The sequence below is a fragment of the Sus scrofa genome, chromosome 2 (genome assembly GCF_000003025.6).
Source record: "Sus scrofa isolate TJ Tabasco breed Duroc chromosome 2, Sscrofa11.1, whole genome shotgun sequence".
NCBI lineage: Eukaryota > Metazoa > Chordata > Mammalia > Artiodactyla > Suidae > Sus > Sus scrofa.
In genome coordinates, this window is record NC_010444.4 from 65095791 (window position 1) to 65111327 (window position 15537).

General features: G+C 58.3%; 3 protein-coding genes and 1 long non-coding RNA gene across 6 annotated transcripts; 2 read left to right on the forward strand and 2 right to left on the reverse strand.

Moving 5' to 3' along the window:
* On the forward strand, positions 709-4009 carry SAMD1 (sterile alpha motif domain containing 1). The gene is given in 6 exon segments (XM_003123364.5): positions 709-1711; positions 1714-2036; positions 2457-2751; positions 2842-2938; positions 3036-3147; positions 3277-4009. Coding segments are annotated over 6 exon segments (1611 nt in total). The 5' UTR covers positions 709-1086; the 3' UTR covers positions 3436-4009.
* LOC110259335 lies at positions 3610-8391 on the reverse strand. Its single transcript, XR_002341618.1, has 3 exons — positions 8106-8391; positions 5455-5523; positions 3610-4973 (listed from the first exon to the last, which is right to left on the reverse strand). It is a non-coding gene; the product is annotated as an uncharacterized LOC110259335 (long non-coding RNA).
* Positions 5143-8207, forward strand: C2H19orf67 (chromosome 2 C19orf67 homolog). The gene is made up of 6 exons (XM_005661237.3): positions 5143-5498; positions 6153-6297; positions 6415-6515; positions 6603-6788; positions 7430-7564; positions 8021-8207. Exons 1-6 carry the CDS (start codon positions 5164-5166, stop codon positions 8193-8195), a joined length of 1077 nt encoding a protein of 358 aa, XP_005661294.1. The 5' UTR covers positions 5143-5163; the 3' UTR covers positions 8196-8207.
* On the reverse strand, positions 11952-14295 carry MISP3 (MISP family member 3). Of its 3 annotated transcripts, none has more exons than XR_002340206.1 (3): positions 13169-14295; positions 12575-12784; positions 11952-12343 (listed from the first exon to the last, which is right to left on the reverse strand). XR_002340206.1 is itself a non-coding variant. In NM_001244869.1 (3 exons), exons 1-3 carry the CDS (start codon positions 13734-13736, stop codon positions 12326-12328), a joined length of 660 nt encoding a protein of 219 aa, NP_001231798.1. In that variant the 5' UTR covers positions 13737-14284; the 3' UTR covers positions 11960-12325. The 3 variants fall into 3 exon arrangements, 2 of the variants coding, with proteins under 2 accessions (NP_001231798.1, XP_020934164.1); NM_001244869.1 differs by having other exon boundaries at positions 11960-12343; positions 12575-12648; positions 13169-14284; XM_021078505.1 differs by lacking the exon at positions 11952-12343 and having other exon boundaries at positions 12655-12804.

Consider the following 15537-nt stretch of genomic DNA (forward strand, 5'->3'; position numbering starts at 1 on the left):
ACTCCACCCCACCCCACCCCCGGCGTCCTACCGGAGGCCGAAAGGGCGGGCGTTCTAGAGAGAAACGGGCTGGCCAGCCCGGCGGCCGCGGGGGCGGCCCTTACAGGGGGGGCATGGGGTGGGGGAGACGGTGCGCGCCCCCCTCCCCGCATCCTCCGAGGGGGCCAAGCGCGCCCAAGGGGCGCGGGGGTGGCGGTGGTCCAAGGGTTCCCGCGGCGCGGGGCGAGCGCGGTGGCCCGGCCCGCGGGCGGCGAGTTCCCGGTAAGTGCGGTCCCGAGAGCGGAGCGCGCCGGGGAGGCGTGGAGAGGGGGGCTGGGCGCCGGGGACGTCTGGGTCCCGCGCCCAATGGCTGGAGGGCGGCCGAGCACCGCCCGCCCGCCCCGCCCGCCCCCTCTCCCCTCCCCCCCCTCGGCGCTCCCCTCCCCCTCCCCCGCTCGCCGCTTTCCCCCGCCCCCGCCCCGGCGCCAACTCCGCGGCGCCTCCTTAAAAAGCGCGCGGGAGTTGTAAGGGGGGGGCCGGAGCGAGCCGGAGTGAGCGAGAGCGCAGGGTAAAGGGGGCGGGCGGGGGGCCCGGGCTCCACCTTAAAAGCGGGCGCGTGGGGGTGGGAGGGAGGAAGGCGGGCGGCGGGGAGGAGGGAGGGAGGGAAGGAAGGGGGGCCAGAGTGTCCCGGGCGCAGGGCGCGCGTGCGGCGGCGGCGGCGGCGGCGGCGGCGGGGAGGGGCCGTCCGCGCCGCGCTCCCCTCCTCCCTCCTCGCATCCCCGGCCCCGCGCGCGCCCTGCCGAAGCGGGCCTGTGTGTGCGTGCGTGCGAGTGAGTGAGTGTGTGCATATTTTTTTCTCTCTTTTCTTTCTCTCTCACTGTTTTCTCTCTCTCGCGCTCCCTCTCTCTCGTTCTTTTTTTTTTTTTTTTTTTTTTTTTTTTTTTTGCAAAGAAACAGCAGCGCCGCCGCCGCTCCGCCGAGGCGCTGCGCCCCCCGGGGGGGGGAGGCGGAGGAGGCGGGCAGCGGCAGAGGGAGGGGAGCCGGGGAGGGGGGCGCCGCGCTGGGAGGGAGGCAGCGCGCACGGTGCAGCCGGGCCGGGCGGGAGGCATGGCGGGGCCCCCGGCCCTACCCCCGCCGGAGACGGCGGCGGCCGCCACCACGGCGGCCGCTACCTCGTCGTCCGCCGCTTCCCCGCACTACCAAGAGTGGATCCTGGACACCATCGACTCGCTGCGCTCGCGCAAGGCGCGGCCGGACCTGGAGCGCATCTGCCGGATGGTGCGGCGGCGGCACGGCCCGGAGCCGGAGCGCACGCGCGCCGAGCTCGAGAAACTGATCCAGCAGCGCGCCGTGCTCCGGGTCAGCTACAAGGGGAGCATCTCGTACCGCAACGCGGCGCGCGTCCAGCCGCCCCGGCGCGGAGCCACCCCGCCGGCCCCACCGCGCGCCCCCCGCGGGGGCCCCGCTGCCGCCGCCGCGCCGCCGCCCACGCCCGCCCCGCCGCCACCGCCCGCGCCCGTCTCCGCCGCCGCCCCGGCCCGGGCGCCCCGCGCGGCCGCCGCTGCTGCCGCCACAGCGCCCCCCTCGCCCGGCCCCGCGCAGCCGGGACCCCGCGCGCAGCGGGCCGCGCCCCTGGCCGCGCCGCCGCCCGTGCCCGCCGCTCCTCCGGCGGCGGCGCCCCCGGCCGGCCCGCGCCGCGCCCCCCCGCCCGCCGTCGCCGCCCGGGAGCCGCCGTGCCGCCGCCGCCACAGCCGCCGGCGCCGCCACAGCAGCAGCAGCCGCCGCCGCCGCAGCCACAGCAGCCGCCGGAGGGGGGCGCGGCGCGGGCCGGCGGCCCGGCGCGGCCCGTAAGCCTGCGGGAAGTCGTGCGCTACCTCGGGGGCAGCGGCGGCGCCGGCGGCCGCCTGACCCGCGGCCGCGTGCAGGGGCTGCTAGAGGAGGAAGCGGCGGCGCGGGGCCGCCTGGAGCGCACCCGCCTCGGAGCGCCCGTGGTGCCCCGCGGGGACAGGCCTGGGCGGGCGCCGCCAGCTGCCAGCGCCCGCGCGTCGCGGAGCAAGGTGAGCGCGCCGCGGAGGGGGGCGCCGCTCGGTGGGCAGGTGCGGGCGAAGTTGGTGTCAGGGCGCGAGTCCCCGGAGGAACGGGGTGGCAGGCGGCCCGGGCTTTGCGCTTCTTCCCTGCGGGCTTGGTGCGTGGTGACCTTGGCAAGTGACTTAATCTTACCCAGCCTCAGTTTCTTGCGTCGTAAATTGCAAATTAATAACAGTAGCGACATTTTGGGGTTGTTGAGCGAGTTTAGTGAGATTTGGCCTCTGAGGGCTTTAATAACACAGAACCTGGCATTGAGTGAACGTGTAAAAAGTTAGTCCGTGTTGATATTAAAGGTGGTGGTTAGGCACATCACTCGGTCCTAGATCCTAGGGGTTGGATGTGGGGCCAGAACAGCTACTAATCTTGCGTGCCTGTCTCCCTTGCATCAGAGAGGTGGAGAAGAGCGAGTGCTTGAAAAGGAAGAGGAGGAGGAAGATGATGAAGATGAAGATGATGAAGATGAAGTGTCTGAGGGCTCTGAGGTGCCAGAGGGTGACCGTCCTGCAGGTGCCCAGCACCATCAGCTTAATGGCGAGCGGGGCCCTCAGAGTGCCAAGGAGAGGGTCAAGGAGTGGACACCCTGTGGACCCCACCAGGGCCAGGATGAAGGACGGGGGCCAGCGCCAGGCAGTGGCACCCGCCAGGTGTTCTCCATGGCCACCATGAATAAGGAAGGGGGATCAGGTAAGGACCCCTCTGGGTGAGGGAGGGTGTCAGTTGGGAAGGAACTGATCCCCAAGACAAAACCACAGGCATATGCTTTGTATTTCCCAGCCTCATCTGCCACTGGGCCAGACTCCCCATCCCCCGTGCCTTTGCCCCCAGGAAAACCAGCCCTACCTGGGGCTGATGGGACCCCCTTTGGCTGTCCGTAAGTAGGGGTGTTTGAGACACGGAGGTGCCGCCCAGGTGTGTTAACAGAACCAGAGGAGTGTCACTGCTCACTCATCCCCTCCATTCCAACACAGTTCTGGGCGCAAGGAGAAGCCCTCTGATCCTGTGGAATGGACGGTGACGGATGTGGTAGAGTACTTCACCGAGGCCGGCTTCCCCGAGCAGGCCACAGCTTTCCAAGAGCAGGTGAGTTCCCAATCTTCAACTTAGCTCTGTGAGAGTGTGTTCTAATGCTGCTCTCTGTGAGAGTGTCTTCTAATGCTGCTCTCTGTGAGAGTGTCTTCTAATGCTGCTCTCTCTCTCTGTCCCACCCAGGAAATTGATGGCAAGTCTTTGCTGCTCATGCAGCGCACAGATGTGCTGACTGGCCTGTCCATCCGCCTCGGCCCAGCCCTGAAAATCTACGAGCACCACATCAAGGTGCTGCAACAAGGCCACTTTGAGGATGAAGACCCTGATGGCTTTCTAGGCTGAGCGCCCAGCCTCACCCCTGCCCCAACCCATTCCAGTCCCCACCTCACCCAAGACCCCTAGAGTCCAGGAGCTGGACGGGGTACACCCTCAGCCCTCATGACAGATTCCAGTGAGGGAGCATTCCTCTCAACTCATCTCTTCCCTGTCTCTCCCCAACACATATATCCCTGGCCCCCAGCACATCCTGTACTCCATAATAGAGGAGTGTGGGGTGGGGCAGGGCCTGTTCATTTCACCCCAGGAGGCCAGCCTCTCCCCAAGTCAAGGACATTTTTAGAAGAAAAAAAATGGGGGTTTCGCATCTCCCCTAGATCCTCTTCAGTTCAGCCAGATGTTTCCTATATAAAATGTTTTATTCTGCCTGTTCATTTTGGTGGGTGGCCTTTCCTCCCTCCCCCACCACCCAGGCCCTTCCCCATTCTGTCCTTGGCCTCCAGCCCCTGGGGGCAACTGGGATGGGGTCCCTGGGTTTTTCCTACCCTTCCCCTTTCTGTTTGTTGTCGCTCCAGCTGGCTGTATTGCTTTTTAATATTGCACCGAAGGTTTTTTAAATAAAATTTTAAAAAAAAGAAAAGGAAAAGCCACTGAGTCCATTTTATGAGTCGAGTCATGAAGGGGTGGTGGAGAACTATAGCAGCCTCCTGGAGTCTAGGGTCAGGACAGAATTGTTTGAGGAGAGAGACAGGTAGTGAATGGGGCTGCCCACATAGCTATCATTGTAACTGCTCCAGGAGGGCAGGAATATTGGCTTATTCTGCCATCTCCCCATTCCCAGAACAGTGCGTGGGCACACAGTAGGTGCTGAAATATTTGTTAAATGACTAGCAGTAACTGGCTTCTCACCACAACCCCATTAGGCAAAGTGCATTAAAAGCTCACTATCCAGATAAGCAACTGGCACAGCAGGGACATGCAGGGTGGGATCTGACACCTGTCTGAGTTCTTTACCAGAGTCTAATTAATGTCTTTGGCTTCGTAACTATATATCTGACAATTTTGCATGTTATAAAGAATCCAGCCTACAACTGCTGGGGGCAAGGGTCTGTTCTGGTTCCATAAGTAGGGTCTCCAGGCTTCATGATCCTCTTCATAAAAACAGAAGGGACCAGGCCATCAGATGCAGTCATGGGATGGGAAAATTTTTCCAAGTGATGGTTTTTATTACTGTTAGGAACAGCTACTGCATCACATCACAAGTGCCTACCAAGTTCTAATGCAGTTTCTCAACTTTGTTAGTTTAAATAAATAAAAAATACAGACTCTGGGGCTTGAGAGTCAGCGAGTGGGGTGGGGAGGTCCTCGCTGTCTATACGGGTAACTGGCCCCTGGGCTTTGGACGCGCGGTAGAGATCCGTCCTCTCAAGGAAACCGCCTCGGACTGTTGAAGGCGCTGGCCTTCTGGCCGCCCCCTCGGGACACGGCTGCGCCAGCGGCGGCCCAAGTCGTCTCTCTCTCGGACGCATACTGCCAGATTCCGGGAGCGCGCGTTTGCACGGGCCCCGCGGGCGCGCAGCGCGGGCCGGAGCGGCGCGCCCCTCCTGCGTGTTGAAATTCAAATGAGGCGAACTCCCTCCTCGCGGCGCCGGCAGAGGGTCAAGGCACGGGTGAGTCGGAGAGGGACGCGCTCCCAGCCCAGGCGAGTCCGGGGTATCCTGGGCGGGGTCGAACCCGCGGCCAATGTGGGCAGAGGAGGCTTAAAGAGCTCCGGTCCCCGCCTCCCGCGGCACGATGGCTACCGAGCAGTGGTTCATGGGGCCGCTCCCCGCGGGCTCTGGGGAAACGCCACCTCCAGACGTCTTGGAATCTGGGGCACACCCCTGCGGAGACCCCTCGTGGTCGCCCTCCCCTGGCCGACCTGGGGACCCACCTGAGGTGGAGCCCGAAGACGTCCAGGGGCAGCTGCCCGAGGCCTCCACCTCTACGCCCTCCCCCGAGCCTCTGGCCCCAGGACCCAGGCCCGCCCCTCCTCGCCTACCCTTGGACACCATGTTCAGCCCCATCACCGAACAGTTCCGTTACCTGCTCAAGAAGGCAGATGATTTCCAGAGCTACTTGCTCTACAGGTGATGCTGGACAGGGTCCTAGGTTCTACCCATGGATAAAGGAGACAGAGGAGGGGGTCACAAGATAGGCAACATACAGGAGGTTTGCAAACTCAAAAGCGTTAGGAGCCAGTGGCAGTAAACGAAGCTTAGCTGGTTAAGAATCCAGTTTCGAAGAGTTATGATGGCTGTGTAAAAATTTGGGGTTAGGGAGTGCCTGCTATTCTGTGGACCCCAGGGGTTGTGAAATCCCTAGAACTTTCCAACCATTGGTTTAGGTTTTGAATTCTGGGCAGTCAAAACAAAATCTGTCTGAGCCAGATTTGGCCCGCTGGCTACCAGTTTGAGGCCCGGAAGGATGATAGGATTCCCAGATCAAAAGAAAGAGGACTGTGGTTCTCACAGTCTGATCGCCATTGGAATCCCCTGGGGGGTTGTTTAAACCCTAGATTTCTGGGCTTCACCCAGGGAATGTTGAGTCAAAGTCAATCCTGGGACTCAGGTGTCTGTATTTTTAACAAGTGTTTCAAATGTTTTTCATGCTGGTGGTCTTGGAAGACGCTCAGAGAAAAAAAGGCCTGGCACTGGCGAATCTCAACCTAGGGGTCCAGGCCAGGGATACAGGTGGGGAGGTGGGGTGAGGGACCTCTGGCAAAGGCCCCCTTCTCCCTTCAGCAGGGACCGAGTGCAGAAGGAACAGCTGGCAAAAGCCATGCCCACCTTCTTGCAGATGTGTGAGCCCTACTTCCTATACCTGGAGGCAGCAGCACGGAGTGTGCCCCCCATCTATGGAGCTCTGCAGGAACTGATTCGAAAGGGGGTGCGTGGAGCAGGTTTCTTAGATGCCTTGTCCCGCTCTTCATCCCTCAGGCCTGGGGAATGGGGAGGATGCTCCCAGCAGGCCAGCTAATCTCACTCTGCCTCCTCTTCTATGCAGCTGTTGGAGATCTCCCAACAGTTGACCCTGCGCCTGGAACAGCTGGTCCTCATGTATGCCTCATTTGGTTTTGTGGACCTGGAGGAGACTGACCCCCTAAGGTAAAGGGTAGGAGGTTGGGATTGGAGTCAGGGGTGGAGGAGTCCAGGGCGCACAGCCTCATTCCCCACTCTCCCATCTCCTGCCAGCATCTCCTGTTTCTTCTGTGGGAGATTCTCCATCAGTCCTTCCCACGAGGTATCCATCTTCAGATACTGTGCCCCTGCTGCCTACACTGCCAGCCGCTTCCCCCGATACCTCTATAAGAAGATGCGCTGGAACTTGGAAATCACCCCGGAGCCCAGCAGCCGGGGGCAAGATTCCCATGTGGACTAGTGAGTCCCCTTACCAGAATCAAAGTTCTCTCCTCTCCTCTATGTAGAATGCCAGTATGGGCCTCTAAACTGCACCCCCCCCCCAAAGCGTGGAAAGCCAAACAGGAAATCAGTGACCTTTGAAAGGTCATTCCCACCTTTAAATATATACATATATCCCTATCAAAATAAAAGTACTCATCGTAAAAGGAGGCTGACAGGGAGAAAAAGCCTCAATATCAGGTCATATCCCTACCTGAGAATATGAAGGCAATTTCTTTTTTTACTTTCTTTCTTTCTTTTTTTTTTTTTTTTTTTTTTTTTTTTTTGTCTCTTCAGGGCCACACCCACGGCATATGGAGATTCCTAGGCTAGGGGTTGAATCAGAGCTGTAGCCACAGCCACAGCAACACCAGATCCGGGCCCCATCTGCAACCTTCACCGAAGCTCAGGGCAACACCAGATCATTAACCTACTGAACAAAGCCAGGGATGGGACCTGCGTCCTCATGGATACTAGTCAGATTCGTTTCTTCTGAGCCATGACAGGAACTCCTGAAGGCAACTTCTGATGAGTTTCCACTTTACCTCTGAAATTAAAGCCCTCAAATAGAAGAAACTAGGAAACTGCTCATTTTTAACTGCTGTCGCTTTCCCTCCCAGCTACTTCCTCTGCTATCGAGATACATGGGAAGACACAGGCAAGAGTCCGGCCAGTTCATGCCCCCAGATTCAGAAGCTGTGGTCCATCGGCCGATGGGTGCCCCTAGGACCAGCTGAGGATGACCTTTATTCATGGTAGGAGCTACAACACACTGAGCGTGGGGTCTGGAGGGAGGGGCAGAACCCAACCAAAGACCATCTACTTCCCCCAACAGTGTCTCCTTTGGTAATAATGACAGCATTTATTGTGTCCCAAAAGGTGCTTTATGCAGACTAGTGAAACAACCCGCTAAGGTCTACACTACTAGCCCCATTTTACAAAGAAGGAAACAGGTGCTCAGAGAGGTTAAGTTACTACCCAAAGACACACAGCTAGCTGAGTAATTGGCCAGGTCAGGGCTAGAGTTGCTCAGCCTCCCAGAGCCATTACCCTCTAGGTTTCTCATCAACAAGGAAACCACTTTCCCCCAGGGTTTTTCCCACCCCCAGCTGAAACAAAGCCTCTTTCAGCCACAGCCTGTCATTCTAAGGGAGGGGCTCCCGAGTAGCAGGGGGCGCTCAAGTCCAGACCTGTCTGTCCCCGACCCCCAGGATATTGTGCCCGCAACCTCCTGGGGACTACCAGCAGCTGCTGACCATCGGCTTCGAGGAGCCGTCGCACATGCTGGCCACCGACCTGCTAGTGCAGATCCTCATGGGCCAGGCAGGCACGGCTCGGCCCCTGAGCGAGGCTGGGCCCGCGGCGTGGGCCCCGCAGGGGTCTTGAACCTGGACACAGGGTCGGAGCTGGGGCTTGACAGTTCCAAACTCCGGGAGAGGGGATAGGGGAGGGGCTCACTCGTTCTCCTAGTGCAGCTCGGCCTCGCCTTCCAAGGGGCCAGGTCGAGCTAGCCCGTCCGCACTGGGTCCGGCCCGGCCGCGGGGCCCCACATGTGGACACTCCAGTTTTGCGTTAAATAAAAGAAAGAGGTCACAGGCTCTGCGTCCGCTCCGAACGCCGCGCCCCTCCCCTCCCCTTGGGACGAGGAAGCCCCGCCCACCTCCGCAGCCTTCTGGGAAATGTAGTCTCTGGAAAACACCGCCGTAGTCCGCCGACTGGCGGACGGGAGTTCAGAGCATGCCCAGAGGTGCGCATGAAGCAAAAAGGGAAGCAGCAGCTCCTGTCAACAACCGGAACCCAGAAAACCGCAAGTTTCGGGTAGCTGGGAAATTCAACCCCCACTGTGGGAAGGGACGAAGGGCCACGCCCACTCTCTTGTTTTAACCCGGAAATTATTTCCCTATACCGAAAAAGACTATATTTCCCAACGTGCCCCAGGAAAGGGCCCGCGATCAGTTTCCTAAGGGCCGAGGTTAGATCTTTCTCTTCCAGCTTTTGAGTCATAGATTGGTCAGGTCGCTGTAACTCCTGGGGTATCCGGGGCGCGGGTGGGGTGGGAGAGACGTGAGGCACTTCAACTGGAGTCACTAAGCCCCGTCCCAATTTTGTTCTAGGTGGAGAGGTGAATTCACCTGTCCAGAGCTTCTTCGACCAAGTGGCAAAACTTGGACCTGAACTAGGTTCTTCTGATAGCAGCTGGTCACTTGCTAGGGAAGAGTTGGCCTTGCTGACCCGGTTGTCACTCGGCAGCGAGTTACCCTCGCTTTAAACTAAACTTTTTGGTTCCTCTTAGCATTTTCAGAGAAGAGATTCGGAGCCATGCTTTTATGCTTTTGAGCAAAGCACTTGCTTACCTAATAGTCTCTGGCATATATCATTATCATAAGCATTATCAGTATCACCAGTTTACAAATGACAAAAACAGACTTGAGAAGTGAAGTGAATCAGGAATGGACTAAAACCCTTGTTCTTTCTGGGTAGGGCCTTCTGGTGACACTTTCTGACTGCATCAAGTATTTTTTAGTCCACAACCCAGGTCTGACTGAATCCAAAGAGATTTGAAGTTCCCTAATACTGATTTGATTGATTTGAGGTTCCTGTGAATTCATCACCACTTTTTTTTTTTTTGGTCTTTTTGCCATTTCTTGGGCCGCTCCCGCAGCATATGGAGGTTCCCAGGCTAGGGGTCAAATCAGAGCTGTAGCCACCGGCCTACACCAGAGCCACAGCAACTTGGGATCCAAGCTGAGTCTGCAACCTACACCACAGCTCATGGCAACGCTGGATCCCTAACTCACTGAGCAAGGCCAGGGATCAAACCCGAAACCTTATGGTTCTTAGTCGGATTCGTTAACCACTGAGCCACGACAGGAACTCCTCGTCACCACTATTTAGACTAGTGCAGCCCAATAGAATTTTTTTTGAACATATGGAAAATCCTAGGCCAGATTGAAACCAAACCACAGCTGTAACCTATGCCACAGCTACAGCAATGCCAGATCCTTAACCACTGTGCCACAGTGGGAACTCCAGTAATATTTTTATTTAATCCAATATATTCAACATGTTATTCCAACATATAATCAATCTAAGAAATTGAGATATCCCCTCCTTTTTTTTGTACTATGTTTTTGAAATCCTTTGTGTATTTTACCCATTTACTTAGAACCCATCTCAATTCGGACTAGCCACATGCAGCTCTAAGACCAGTCCACGGCCACTTAAAGCTAGATTTCTGGTTAGTGGTGGCAGAACTGAGAAGAAGGAAACAAGCTTGATTTCCTGCGTCCTGTCGCTCAGGAACCATCTATACCCAGGATTCTCTAACTGTCGCATACCTCAGAATCACGTGGCAAGTTTGAGCATTAAGTCTGGGATGGGACCCAAGAATGTGTGTTTGTAACAAGTTCCCAAGTGGTGCTGATGCTGCTTGTCCACACCCCACACTTAGAGAAATGCTAGCCTATACAGACATCATGGCTCTCAAACTTGGCTCCATGTTAGAAGCACCTGGGGAACTTTATTGATGTGAAAACCTCTCTCAGATTCTGATTTATTTGGCATAAGGGTGCCTCAGGTAATTTTTATATGCAAGAAAGTTCAAGATCCCAGGTCAACACTTAAGCAGTTCTATGGACTCTACATGCTTAGTTCTTAGCTCCCCTGCTGGGAATTTAGAACAGGTTCTTGGTGTTTCCATTTCCACCTTGGCAGTGCTGGCCCCACTCCTAGAGTCATGGGAAAGCATGTGGCCAGTGTGCTGATGATGGGGTCAAGGGTGGCTCCTTGGGCCGAATTGCTCTTAGGGTGCAATGCTGTGTGAGCTGGATCCAGGGCATACAGAGTTGGACAAATCCAGGAGTTGGTTTTTTTTTTTTTTTTTTTTTTGTCTTTTCTATGGCTGCACCTGCAGCACATGGAGATTCCCAGGCTAGAGGTCCAATTGGAGCTGTAGCTGCCAGCCTACGCCAGAGCCACATCTGTGACCCATACCACAGCTCACAGCAACGCCAGATCCTTAACCCACTGAGCAAGGCCAGGGATCACACCCACAACCTCATGGTTCCTAGTCAGATTTGTTAACCACTGAGCCATGACAGAAACTCCAATCCAGGATTTTAAACCATGATGCTAAAATGTTTCTGGGAGTTCCCTTATGGTTCAGCAGGTTAAAGATCTGGCATTGTCACCGGTTTGACCCCTGGCCTTGGAACCTTGGCACGCTGCAGGTGTGGCCAAAAGAAGGAAAATTAAAAAAAAAACAAAAACAAAAAAACTGGATCTAATACTTTATGGGTCTTTGAGTACCTCTAAGAATCTGACATATTATAACTGCAGAATATACTGCACAGATACATTTTTACAGCGTAGCGTGGTCACAGATCCTCTAGAACCCCATCCAGTGTGGCCTTGAAACTCTCTTCTTGGGACAGAATTAAGTTAAGGAGGTCTTGCCAATTGACAGCCACAGACCCTAATGTAAAGAGGTGTAACCTGCTGTCCCTTCCTGTCCCCCCCACCAATTAAAGCTTTCTAAATAGTCACAATTATTTAAATTCAGTAGATTTCTCTTTTAAAGTCTAGGTCTCCAGTTGCTTTTAGAAAGCAGAAGCTTGACTACACTGAGCTCACTCACTCATAGCACTGGTGAAATGGAAGAAAACCTACCTGCCGTTGAAACGAGGCATACCCTGTCTCAATATCTGCCTGGAGTCTGTAGGCATGTGAAGTTTGCATTTGCTAGGCACATTATAAATGGCTTTGTTTGTCTAGAACCACCAACACCACTCTTTTTTTTTTTTTTTTTTGGTAGCTATTGTTTACATTCCCCAGGGTGGGAACATCCTCTTATCACCTCTGTCTAGCCAGCACCCTGCTCGAAGCGTGCCGTTGACACCAATAAATGTTGACGAAATCTGGGAAAGGGAGGGCATGAGTTCGTTTGTCCGAACGCCGCGCAGTTCGCGCCCGCGTCGCCAGGGGGCACTAGGATTCCCAGCAGGGCCAGGGGAGACTTGAGGCCCCGGAACAGGGCGATAAGGGGACATTCCGCATTCCGGCCGGCGCCAGTAGCAGCTTTTTCAGGCCTTCCTCCGCTGCGCTCCCGCCTCACCCCAGACGAAGAGGACTCGGAAGAAAACATGCTGCACTGCCCAGAGAGAAGGGCTTTATTGGGGAGGGGGGCGGCGGGGGAGGTGACCCCGGTCCTCTAACAGTCAAGGAAGGAGAGGCTAGTTCCGTTTCCAATTAGACGGATAAGGGCTGAACAGTTTTCCTGGCGGGGATTATGGCGGTGGTGTTTCCCAACCGAGCCTAACAGTTTTATAGAAGATACAGGTCAATTTTACAAAGTCAGGTTCAAGGATGGGTAGGCTGATCGATTTCATCTTCCCTGGCGCAGACCTCTGGCAGCTCTCCAGGCTTCCTGACGATCGGGAGGGCACTCCTGGGCGCCCCTGCCTCGGTCCTCTGATGAGCATGTTACTTTTGTCCGGGGATCACAGCCTGTTCGAACCTCAAGGCTTCCGCTCCTCCTGGGGAGAGGGGCCAGACAGAAGGCCTGCCTCAGCGAGTGGGCACACCCAGACCCCAGGACCACTGCCTCCTCGTCACCCCTAAGCCACGCAGGGGACTTTGTGTCCTAACGCAGTGACGGCCGGGGCGGGGCGGGGGGGGGGCTTTCCCCAGCCCAGCGTTCTCGCGCCATAGGGGTGGGGTGGGGTCAGCGACAAGCACCTGAGGCAAGAGGGGAAAGGGGCTCCCACCTGCTCCAGACCGTTCTCCGAAGCCTTTCTGCGGGGAGGCCAGATCACCGCCAGCTTTCCGTCGCCCCTGCTCTCTGCGGGGGAAGGGACGCTCAGCTAGGGTTGCCCCTCCTCTCACCAGCTGGAGGCGGCCAGGACGAAGGAGACCGACCGCACCCCTTAAATACACACAGGCGTTCACCCCCCCTCCTCCTCGTAGAGGCTTTCATCCTGAGGGAGGAGGGAGGAACCTGAGTTTGGAGGGAGGCGAACAAACCCAGAGTGAGGAAGTAGGAACCCAAAAATTTAAAGGGAGGAATCAGGTGTGCCAGAACCCAGGGATAGTTTCCTGGAAGCCAACAAAGATATCTGGAACTCTCTTCCCTTCCCCCACCGTGAGCCTAGGTGGGGTGGATCGGGAGTTCAACTGAGGGATGGAGCGAGGGATGGGTAGCCCAGAAGGGGTGGGCACAGAGAGGAGAGTTAGAGGGGGGCCCAAGGAGTCTGGGAGCCAGGAAGGCGGACCATGAGTATCAAAGAGCCGTTAGAGTTGGGCAGTGGGTGAAGGCGGCTGGAGCCCTGGGAGTCCCCAGGGTCGGGGCGCCAGTGGCTTACCGGTGAGGCTGGGCGCGGGCTCCTTGAACTCGGCGGTGCCGTAGACACTGAGCCGCTGGCGCTGCAGCTCCCGCTCGCGCTCATTCGCCTCGCGCACCTCCTGCTCCAGCAACGATGGCGCGATAGGCGGCGGGGCGCGGGCCAGCACCGGGCACCGGCCCTGCACGGCTGAGCGCGGCCGGCCTCCGGGCTCAGGCAGCCGCTGCTGGCCCGCGCTGCCCTCCGCCGCCGGCGTGGAGCCGCACCAGCCGGCAGTCTCGAAGAAGCGCTTGAGCTCGCCCAGAGGCTGCGGCGGCGGCCGGGTGCGCTGCTCCGGGACCGCAGAGCGTGCCAGCGCCGCCTGCCGATGGGCCTCCCGCTCGATGTCTCGCTGCATCTGCGCGCCCGCCCGAGCGCGCTCCAAGGCACGCGGGAGCGCGGGGCCGGGGCCCGGCAGGCTGAGCACCGGCCGCACGCGCAGTTCGACGAGTTCACGGCCGGCGCGACCTGGGCTCAGGCCCCGGCTCCGGCGCAGGCTCTCCTCGCGTTCGCAGCTGCGGCGGATTTCGCGCTCGATGGGCGTCTCCATTAGCGGCTCCTCCCGGGGCTGTTGTGGGGTCTCCGAGTGCAGCAGAAAACGCAGCTGGGGGGCTTCCGACTCTGAGTATGTCTCGCAACCCTGAGAGGGACACTGATCCAGGAGCCCCACTCCTCGCACTTCAGACGGCTCAGGGTCGTCGCTGCCTGGCCCAGGACTCACAAAACCCTCAGCTGCGTCCTGCCCCGGTGATGGCTGGAAGACTTCGCGCTCTTGCTTGGGGGTCTCTGCGCACTGGTTTTGGGAAGACACGGGGACCTCGCCGCCTGGCCTGGGGACCTCGGTGTCCCGCTCAGCAGTAGGCCCCGGAATTTCGCGGTTTGACCCGGGGGGCTCAGGGCCCAGTGCTTTGGACGACCCCAGGGCTCCGCTCTCCGGCCCGGGGGCCTCGGGGTCCAGGGTTGTGAGCAGCTCGGAAGCCTCAACTCCCAGCGCTAGAGCTCTGATGCCTAGAGCTGGGACACACTGCCCTGCTCCGCACCTGTGGCCGCAGTTGCCGCCCGCGGGTTCCAAGGCGTCGCCCGCACCGGCCGCCTCTCTGACCCGCCCCTGGCCTCCAAGAACGGCCCCTGGGGGCAGGGCCGGGCACCGCCCCCTGCACCTGCCCTGAGGACTCCTGGCCCCGCCCTCGAGCCAGAGTCGGGGCGCCTCCCTGGGCACTGGATTTAGTCCGCTGGCGCGCCTCATGTCAGCTCGGGGGACTGGACTTCTTGGAAAAAGGCTTCTCTAGACCTAGCCTGCTACCTAGGGTGCCAGTCTGAGTGCCGTGTTAATTCAGTGGGTGCCACTCTGGCACCTTTTAGTCCCCACGTCCCCTGCATTGCTAGGAGGCTTGGCTCCAGCTGCACGTCTGACTGGGCCTCTGAACAACTGTCCTCTGGCGAGGTGTCCCCCGAAATCATCTTTCCGGGGCCTCGTCAGTCCCACCCAGCCTCTGCCAAACGGTGGGCAGCGACTCCCAGGGCCTCTGGGTTGTCCTTCCACGTTCCACCCGTGCTGCGCACAGCTCGGGCTGGAGGGGGCGCCAGGAACCGCCTCACCGCGCGCCCCAATCTCTCTCCCAGTGCCTGGGCACAGCATGGCTCCGAGCGGTGCGCCTGCGCCCCCGCCAAACCCAGAGGGCCATTTGTCTCATCCACTTCCGGAGAAGTCCGTGAGGCCTCTGACACCAAGTGCACTCCCAGATTGAGGTATGAGGGAGGGACGCACACACGGAGCGCCCAGGGCTCAGCCAAACGGCTGAGGTTTGAAAGGCGGTCACCTTGGGCCCAGATGCCTGGGTAGGCCCACAGAAGAATCCAGGCTTGTGGAAGGAAGCAGCTCCCTGCAGTTGGGGCCAGACTGTGGCGTTCAACGCCAGGATCGATGCCCCAAGCAAGCGGGGAGAGGCACCCGCAGAGACATTTTCTACTTTCTTTCCCTGGGTTAGTTCCAAAACCCACCTCCACACCCCCCACCATTCTGGGGTGACCAGGAAGAAAGAGTTACCTAGAGAAAGTGGGAGCTACATAGCCTCTGGAACCCCCCAATAATCTGATTATTATCCCCCAAATCTCTGCCTACTCTGATGACTCCCCTTTCCATCCACCCTCCCACTCTACTTTCTCCTGGATCCCAATCTCAAGCTGCTACCCTCCTCCCTCTGACTCCATTGGTCCAATTGGTGTACCTACCTGGGTTCCATCCCGCTCACGACCTGAGCTAATTGTCAGCCTTCTCCAAGGCTCAGTTTCGTTGTCTGTAAAATGGGGGTAATAATGCTTACTCACTTGGGAGGTGATGCAGATTAATA

Bases quoted from the DNA above. Each gene is read 5' to 3' on its own strand.
- C2H19orf67 (XM_005661237.3), top strand. From the start codon at position 5,164: ATGGCTACCGAGCAGTGGTTCATGGGGCCGCTCCCCGCGGGCTCTGGG. The intron at 6,516-6,602 runs GTAAAGGGTAGG...ATCTCCTGCCAG, and splicing joins GAGGAGACTGACCCCCTAAG to CATCTCCTGTTTCTTCTGTG. The intron at 7,565-8,020 runs GTAGGAGCTACA...CCCGACCCCCAG, and splicing joins GAGGATGACCTTTATTCATG to GATATTGTGCCCGCAACCTC.
- MISP3 (NM_001244869.1), bottom strand. From the start codon at position 13,736: ATGGAGACGCCCATCGAGCGCGAAATCCGCCGCAGCTGCGAACGCGAG. The intron at 12,649-13,168 runs GTAAGCCACTGG...CTTCCCCCGCAG, and splicing joins GCCCGCGCCCAGCCTCACCG to AGAGCAGGGGCGACGGAAAG.